General features: G+C 41.3%; 1 protein-coding gene across 1 annotated transcript; it reads left to right on the forward strand.

Moving 5' to 3' along the window:
* Positions 1–5,725: 5,725 nt before the first annotated feature.
* LOC145479990 (cytidine and dCMP deaminase domain-containing protein 1-like) lies at positions 5,726–8,663 on the forward strand. The gene has a single exon (XM_081458479.1). The coding sequence runs from the start codon at positions 7,192–7,194 to the stop codon at positions 8,410–8,412; it is 1,221 nt and encodes a 406-aa protein (XP_081314605.1). The 5' UTR covers positions 5,726–7,191; the 3' UTR covers positions 8,413–8,663.
* Positions 8,664–9,003: the final 340 nt, after the last annotated feature.

Below are 9,003 nucleotides of genomic sequence, written 5' to 3' on the forward strand. Positions count from 1 at the left end.
TCACCTAAGTCAAGGTTACACACTCAGATATACCTATACATACGTATGATAAACGAAAAACTTTGCACAGTACAGTAGCTTCATTTCCTGAAATGGGACAATAAACAAAGCAAGGTGTATGTGTCTATTCCAGTGCGCCCACCTGTCGTTTCTATTGACGTTTCACCTGTGTTGGATTACTGGAGTATTTTGGTCAAATTTCTGGTAGTAACATCTCGTTGCATTTTAAAGCGTTCAGATTTAAGATAAGTTCAGGACAGGCATAGTTATATCACTGATTCAGTCACTACCCACTGCCCACTACAATTTCTTCGATGAAACAACAAAAATAGATTTCAACGTTAACATCATCAAAATAAAGACACTAATCCCATGATTCAACAAAATTGACGAAATAGTCATTGAAATTTCAACGCGAGTTATTCAGTTACAAATGCAAATACGATCTACTGGGAGTTTTCTTGAGTAGTCATGATTCCGTCGATATACGATCGGAAAATGCTTTATATCTGAGAATCGTCGTCCCTCACGTTCGACTTCTAACAGATTTTAAATTGCTCAGAGACAGTAACAAGCTTCTCAGTCCATAAACTCGGTGAGGAACAATTGCAAGAGCCGAAAAACCCGAATGATCTTGCAGGCTAATTGTCAAGAGAAAATGGCAAATTTTATATCATGAAATGGCTTCTCATTTTCTCTTGTTATTGTTTATAAGGATGGTTTTTAAACATTCTATGCTGCACTTTTAATGCTACGTCTGTGTAGAAAAGGAGAAAATGAGTTGGTTATCCTTTCACTTTAGGCTCGAAGGCAGTCGTTTTGTGAGGCCGCGTTTTTTGCCCCAAACCAGTGATCCAGCCGTATTGATCATGGTTCGTTGGGAGGAGGATAAACAACCGCGCTCCCAAAACGGCTGGAAATCGAGCCTACCTTTCAGGGGTTCGACAAAACACAGACCCCCGGTCAACTGACCTAGTACTGACCCCCTACTGACCCCCTACTGACCCCCCTATTGACCCCCTATAAATTCAACGGGAAAATAAAAATCAAAAAGCTCAGAACTATTAGTGGGACAAATTCAAGTTAATCAATAAATTTAGCTTACCTGAAACTTCCAAGATGGCGGACGCGTTGCAGATTTCCGACTCCCTTCTCATTTGACTGAAGGAGTTGTCACGGAAAATCGAGCACAGAATAAGTTGGAATATCATCAAGTATGGTATTTGCACCCATTAGAAAATTAAGCAATGAAAATAGCGAGGAAATTCTGGCAAATTAAGGGCCTGGTTCCATGGAGGGAGGGTGCCCCAGCCAACCGGGCTACCCGGCTAACCGAGCTATCCTGGGAGGGCTAACTTCTCATACGTTTCTTTAGAAGACGCATTGAAGTGTTTACATGCTAGACAGGGTAGCCCGCCAACCCCTGCACCCTGTCTACTTGCCCTGGGCACCCGGCCAGGCAGGATAACTTTTGGCCATGTAAACGGTTCGTGCCGGGCTATCCCGGCTAGCCGATGTGAGATAAACTGCGAAAACATGGCGGCACGAGGTAAATTTTTTCGTAGTCATCATTAACAACAGTCCTATACACTGAAAAGAGGCCGCTAGCGGAATGAGCGATAAAAAAGTTAAATTTTCCGCCAAAAGGTTTCTTTGGTCGGCCATTTAGTTTATTGTGCCTAGCGGCCGCTCAAAAGCTAGCCCACGCAGCCCACTCACTGTCCCGGTGAGTTGCATGTAAAGGCGGGCTATGTATCAACCCCTCTAGCCGGGTAGCCCGGTTAGCCGGGGCACCCTCCCTTCATGTAAACAGACCCTAACACGCACGCGACTACATCAACCGGAAGTTTATCTTGGCAACCTTGTAGCCCCAGGTCCCTCGCCTTACGCATGCACAAACTACGTTGCACATGGCTTTAGTCATGGACGGTAAGTGGCATTACTGTTTTTCATCGATTTGCCTCTTATTTCGCACCAAGGACAAAGTTACCCATCGGTCGTCCAAATGGTTTATACTACAGTTACTACAGTTCTTAAAATGCGAAAACAAGGCGAGAGGCGTGGAACTACCTGATGAAATAATTCGTCTTCCGGTTGAGGATTTACGCGCGTGTTTGTGTCGCACGAGCAGTCCATCAAGAGCCTTTCGCGAACCGAAGTTGTGCCTAAATCCTACCGCTCAGAAGGACAACCGAGAAGTACTAGGAGCGAGTTTCCCAGTCGAGCAGTTTTCGGAAACTGTCGGCTATTCCAATATGGCGGACTATACCAATCACATAATATGCGAACTGCTAGTGGTAAAACTATGTTGATCAACAAGACAAGTACGTTTTTATTTATGTGTAGAGAGTAAAGCAGTGAATTGCTCGGCAAATGCTGTATATTTCTTTGGGTCTCTTCCCGTCTAGTTCGTAAACCGTAAATTTGTGAGGGTCTCCCAGGGGTTTGGGGGAACAAGGGAATATTGGCAAAATATCGAAGGGAACAAGGGAACATTAGCCATTTTTTGGGAACAGGGGAACAAAATTCGAAAAATTACGAAAACATTCTGATATAAGAAATAGAGAGCGTTATTTCGGAGTTTTTATTTATGGTCATTTATGCACCACTGTCGTTGGTTTAGCCCAGGTTTAGTCTAGAGTCAAAGAACTCAAACAAAGTCAAGGTTCTCAGCTGGGAGTCTGGGTTAGAGGTCACGAGGGTCACAAGTTGGCGGGAATCTGACGCTGTGGTTACAGATTGCCAAGATGGCGGGAAGATCGTTTGCCGATCGTGTTCTGTTGCCTGTCACTGCGGCAATTTATCGAAATGGCGAAGAAAAACCAACAATGCGTTGGTCCTTTGAAATGGAAATCGGAGGCGAAAGTGACAAGATTTTGTTTGATTTTATTTTTCGAGTAAGAGAAGGATTTGGAATCGCAGATCGGTGTAGCCAGCTAAAAATAGCGAGATTCAGAGTGACGATCAGTGTGAAAGATTTTCAAGTTACAGCGAACTGTCCAAAGGGCAGAGTATTTGAAATTGATTCCCAAGAACAGTGGAATGCAGAAATTACCAAAGGGATAACGAAGGAGCGGGAATTAATAGGTAGGTTGCCCAAATCTGACTTATATTATATTTAACGCTAGAAGAAGCTTATTTATTTATGGTCATTTGTGTTCATTCTTTAACCATGTATGTCCATCTTATTATCGGGCGATTCCAACTTAATTTTTTTCTTTATCAGAATATGTACTAAATGGTCATTTCCCTAAAATGCTATGGTATCTATTTTGGTAATAGTGAAGGTGTATGAGATCGAGTTGAAAGCTGCTTATACCCACATCAGCAATTCAGCACAGGCTAAGCGGGCTGGCACTTCTGCAGACGGAAATCCAGTGCCGACAGTGCCTGCAAAAGTAGCAAAGCCGTCAAAGCCAGCTCATATGGAAGATAAAAGGCTATACAAATGTTTGGAAAAGGATATGACTGAGGATCAAGTCCAACGAACTGAACGGCAAAAGACAAAATGGGGGCGATTCAAAGCAAGTAGGTTTATGGTTCCCTGTACCGTTTGCGTGACGGATAATTTATTTAATCATTACGCGTGATCGAGTCTTTAACACAAGTTTTGAGTCACTGTCGACATTACATGCGGTGTATCTTGCATTGAATTACATATGACTCGTGATATTACTACTAACTGTACAAAAGGTATTTGTGGTTTGTTTTTTATCTGGAATTTGCAATAAATTGTGGAGTCTAACACAGACCCTTTATTTATTTATATTATTTTTAGGCATTGAAAGAATGCATCCAGGTGCTTATGCTCAGAATGAAAGGTGGATTGTCTGCATATGTGGAAAAATGGTCATGCTGAACAAGCCTAGAGCATCTTTTTTTTTGGTCATAGTAAGTTCCTTTTCAGTTCCACTATACAATCATTGAGACTGTTGTCAGTGAAATATTGCTATTTTATCTGATTTTGAATGCTAGAATAAAGCGCGGGAAAAGTGTTCCACGGAAAACGGTGAGAAACATGAGTACAAAAGACAACCCAGGTACTGTGCCGATCAATCTCTATTTAACAGAGCAGCCTACAAGTCAGCCATTTGATTTCGGTAAGATTGGAGAGGTCCAAGGAGAAACAGTAGTTACCGCAAGGGAGAGGGGAGGAAAGGAGGGGTCAAGTGATCTTGTCCAGTCGTCTGGTGACATTGTCTATCTTGCCTCAGATGCTTCATCTTGCAAAATGAAATTGTATGTATTGCAGCAAGATGTAACCACTGCTACCAAAAAAGCAAGGGCAGTGTGCTTTGATGCCGATGTGTTCAATCTATTAACTTTCACAGAAGAGGCAGAAAGGGAATCAGTGTTAAGGACATATGCGGATCTTTGAAAGAAAGCTTCGTTAATGACAAAATTATTGAAATGACTGAGAACGAATTTATTCATTATCAATCTCACATAATCGGTCATGTAGAATCAGTAACCATCGAAGAGGCCAGGGAATGTGTAGGGGAAGATCAAGAGCAATCAAATACCACATTGAGAAGATCAAGAAGAGCAAGGAAGAGGGCAAATTTTGATGAGTTCATGTATTATGATGATTGACTTAGTTAGGTTTCATGCTAATCACACGCTGATGGATTGTGAATTTCGCTCAAATGCTTGAGATGATGTGTCACACAAATAGGCGGAACGTCACATGCAACATCTGTACTCTTCTTTTAATTTTTTTTTTTAAGGAGAAAATTGAGGGGGGGTAGGTGGTAAGCGGATTTGTTAAAAGGGGAACAAATAACGAAAATGTGTGGGAACATGGGAACATAGGGCAATTTTGGAAGGGAACAAGGGAACAAAGATCCCCCCTGGGAGACCCTCCTTAGTCGGCGCGTCGGGTATGTTATGGACGGATCAATGGATGAGTGAGTGAGTGAGAGATGTATGTATGTCACACCAATCAGATTGGATCTACTATAACCAGCCAATCAAATTTCTTGTCGCAAAGGTAAATGGTATGTGAGAAGGTTTGATCCCGACACAATTTAGAACGGCCATATTTATTCTTCTACAAAAGAGGAGGAAGTATTCATATATTGGGCTTACTTCGACATTTTCTGTGGGTTAGGCTGAGGATTTTAGTTACGAGCGAGATGAGCCTCGAGGATTGAAATAGTTCGTGAGTTCGTAGTATGAAAATGCAACGAGATATTTTTATTTTTAGCTACAAAGGTAACTTGATACTTTTGTTTTTCACAAGGAGTAAATTCAATTAGAGGTTACGAATCATCGCTTCTAGTTCTTAGGACATGTTTTAGAGGAGACGAGACTATTTAGATTTGAAACAGTTCTAACGTTTACAACAGTAAGTGCAGGTGACGATTGTTTTGTTCTTGTTGCATGCAAATATAACGAGATATTTTTATTTTTTAGTTACAAAGGGTAATTTGACACTCTTGTTTTTCACAAGGGAGTAAATTCAATTAGAGCTGACGAATCATCACCACTTGTTCCCACGAGATGTTTGCTATCTTTAGTTACAAATGGTAACTTAACACTTTTGTTTTTTATATGGGAGTAAATTCAATTAGAGCTGACAAGTTATCGGCTATTTTCCCCAGGATATTAAACAAAAAAAAGCTTTCATTTCTGGACGGTTTTTACATCTCTTCAACAGCAGTTTATTTTTATTAGATGGGCATTTTATGACATTCTTTTCAGTCCGATATTTTTAAAGGAAAAAGTATCAAAACTGCTCAAATGTTCTTTGAAGACTGCGTGGCACCAAGTTAAAGTGCAATTTAATTAAATCAGACTTTCAATGTGTCAGAGAGGTTTTTTTCTCTTTCTTTAAATTTTCGGTGAAGTTGTGTTGTTGTGTTGTGTTGTGTTGTGTAAAAAGGGTAAACTTACGACTCGTATAAAATGCGAAAAGGTCTCTTAACGTGAGTATTTTTGAGCAAAAACTCCTCTTGGGGGTTGGAAGGGCTATGTGATCGGTGAGTGAGGGAGTTATGCATGTGCACGTGTCACACCAATCACAGTGTGGGTTTTATCAAAGAACGAATCAAAGAAAAAAAGTAAGATGGTATCTACATTAATCTGGAGACGTGTCAGATTACTGTAGTTTGTTCAGTCAAACATCCTATGGCTTACTATTTAGCTATCTTACCATGACCGATGTAACATCGTATGCACATCATAAATTCCCAGTTTCTTTCTTGTTGTACACCGCAACCAAAATAACTTGTCGAATTAACCAAATCATTACTGTAAACAGCTCCATGAATGCTCCTATCTCCGAGACTTCACAAAAAAAATAACTCTTGCACGCCTTGCGTGCCTATGTTGTATAAATTAAGTGGACTCAAATCTATGCACAGTTTTATTTGTAGAATAGTTTGATACATTGCTCTTTAGTTTTATGCTACACTAGAATCACTCTACAGTAATATTTTCAGTTTTCTGTGATCTTGTCCCTCTGGCCGGTTGGATCTTGAAAATACTACAGGCTAGAGGGAGAGCTTGTGTATAAGGTAATTGGACTCTTAAGTCCATGCACAGTTCTTTTCGCGAGCCTGCTCATGTGTCAGCGTTTCCCTTTGCTTCAATTTCCAATGCGAACGAAAACAATATTTGATGATATTCAAGCTTATTCTGTGCTCAATTTTCCGTAAACAAAACCTCCACTAAACAGTCAAAGGAGAACAAGAGAGTCGGAAATCTGCAACGCGTCCGTCATCGTGGAAGTTTCAGGTAAGCTAAATTTATTGGTGAACTTGAATCGGTCCCATTGATAGTTCTGGGCTTTTTTAATTTTCATTTTCTCATTGATTTTATAGGGGGGCAGTAGGGGGGTCAGTAGGGGGTCAGTTGACCGGGGGTCAGTGTTTTGTCGAAACCCACATTTCAGTGCTTTCACTCAGCAAGAGAAACTTCCTCGTCGAGACAAAACTTAACGGCGGGGTAGGGGAGGGGAGTTAGGAGGGGAGGGGTGATATTCTGTCCTCTCGCCAGATTTCACTCGCGTCCGGACAAGATGGCGGCTTTCAGGACGGTTCATTGCCCAGTTGAATGAGTGGGTAGGACTGGGACATCTGTAATATGTGGTAATATTTACACAAGGAAAATACTTCACTGAAATTGCGTGGCCATTTGTTGCGAAGATGAAAGCAAGTTAAGCTTAGTTCTGGACTACGAACTCACGAAATGTTGAATCAGTCAACAAGACGTGTAAATACGGGCATCACTGCTGAATCTCTTTATTTAGCTTTAGCAATGTGGATGGAAATGTTCCCGGAACACACTGTGGAACAATTTGATCCAGTAGAAAGCAGGGAAACTACAGCAGATTCAGGCAAAATTAAGGACGTTTATAGGAAAGTCGGATGCGTCCTCGCACAAGAAAACGGCCGTCTTCTGGCAGTGGACCACAGTCGCGACGGTGTGCATGGATTAGCTGGCTTGCTTGTGAAACTTCACGACAGAGTCAAGGGTTGCAGTGCTTTCTTGTCACGGAAGCCATGTACGTACTGTGCTAAGCTTTTGGTGCAAGCTGGTATCACTGCAGTTTCTTATCCGCCTGTTGAGCCGGAGTATCGCCATACTACGAAAGAAGAAGAACGAGTTCGGGTCTTATTTGATGCTGGTCCAATTTATCAAAATGTTTACTTCCCTCAAGTGAAGACAGATTTACTGATGTCAGATCAAGAGTTGCTAGCAAATGGGATATTGTTGAACGATGTTCAAGAGTTCCACCGACTGGTGTCTGAGAGATTTTGGAACGAGGAAAGCTCGAGGCGGATGACGGGCAGTTCAATTGAACAAACATACAATGATTTTCAAAACCTTGCGAAATGGTTTACACAAATTTATCTCCCTCTAAAGCATTCGAAGTTGAAGCTGTCTGCACACAGCGAAGGAACCGGTGTCAGCTTTCCAGAGGGAACTACTAGAGTTTTCGATCCCGAACATAATTTCCATGAAGAACAGATTGCCAAACATATGCTTGGGTTAGCAATGATGACAATTCAACGGACTGTTGAGCCGAAAACTGGCGTGGGTTGCGCCATCATGAAGAACAATGACGTAATGGCGGTTGGATGGAATGGATTTCCTTCTGAAGTAATCGAAGAAGACTTTCATAATCTATCTGATCAAGAACGGGACAAAAAATATCCATTCTTCGTTCACGCGGAACAACATGCACTTCTCATGCGTAACACAACAGACGTCACGGGGGGTATTATCTTTGTCACGAAAATTCCATGTCACGAATGCACTCCTCTAGTGAAGGTTGCTGGGATAGAAACAGTAGTGTTGGCGACACCACTGAAAGCGATAAAGGAAAGTTATCGTCTTAATTATGACATTTTTCAAGAAGAGGTTAAGAAAGGCACTTTCCTATGCTATGAAATGGTAACAGTTTAGCATTGCATAACAGTTCGGTAAAAAGGCGAGCTGAACTTATGGTGGAATGCTTGATACTTTCCCCTTATTGTTAGCCTTATTTGCTCATATTGTTCAAGAATTGTTAATTTCGGGATACCGACACGATTACGTAACTTTATTCCTTTAAATCGTAACTAATGGTAATGTGTATTTTTCTACTTAGCCTTAGTTAACAAAAAACTTAATGAGCTCGAGATTTCTACGAAATGATAGAGCATAGAGAATCCATTGAACCAATTAAGACTTAAATTAAATACATTTGGCTGACGTAAAGCCAAGGAAAAAGTGTGCGAACGAGGCGCAATTGGCTTTGGTTTTACATCTGATTGGATAAAAAAGGGGCGCGAGTCTTTTAAGCCAATTGTGTAGCGTAGCAATACAGAACCAATGACTTTTCGACACTCAAAAACCGCGCTTGGTAGTTGATGAAGCCGCTTCAAATAACGGTGTTCAATTATTTCTCGTCTTGGTACTGAACTTTTTAGAAAAATCGCGCGGACTGAATTGCCAAACTGCCGTTGTGTACGCGCGCTCATCAGTTTCTAAGAGTGTCCTTATTTCCGAGACCTC

The sequence above is a fragment of the Orbicella franksi genome, chromosome 2 (assembly GCF_964199315.1).
Source record: "Orbicella franksi chromosome 2, jaOrbFran1.1, whole genome shotgun sequence".
NCBI lineage: Eukaryota > Metazoa > Cnidaria > Anthozoa > Scleractinia > Merulinidae > Orbicella > Orbicella franksi.

Bases quoted from the DNA above. Each gene is read 5' to 3' on its own strand.
- LOC145479990 (XM_081458479.1), top strand. From the start codon at position 7,192: ATGTTGAATCAGTCAACAAGACGTGTAAATACGGGCATCACTGCTGAA.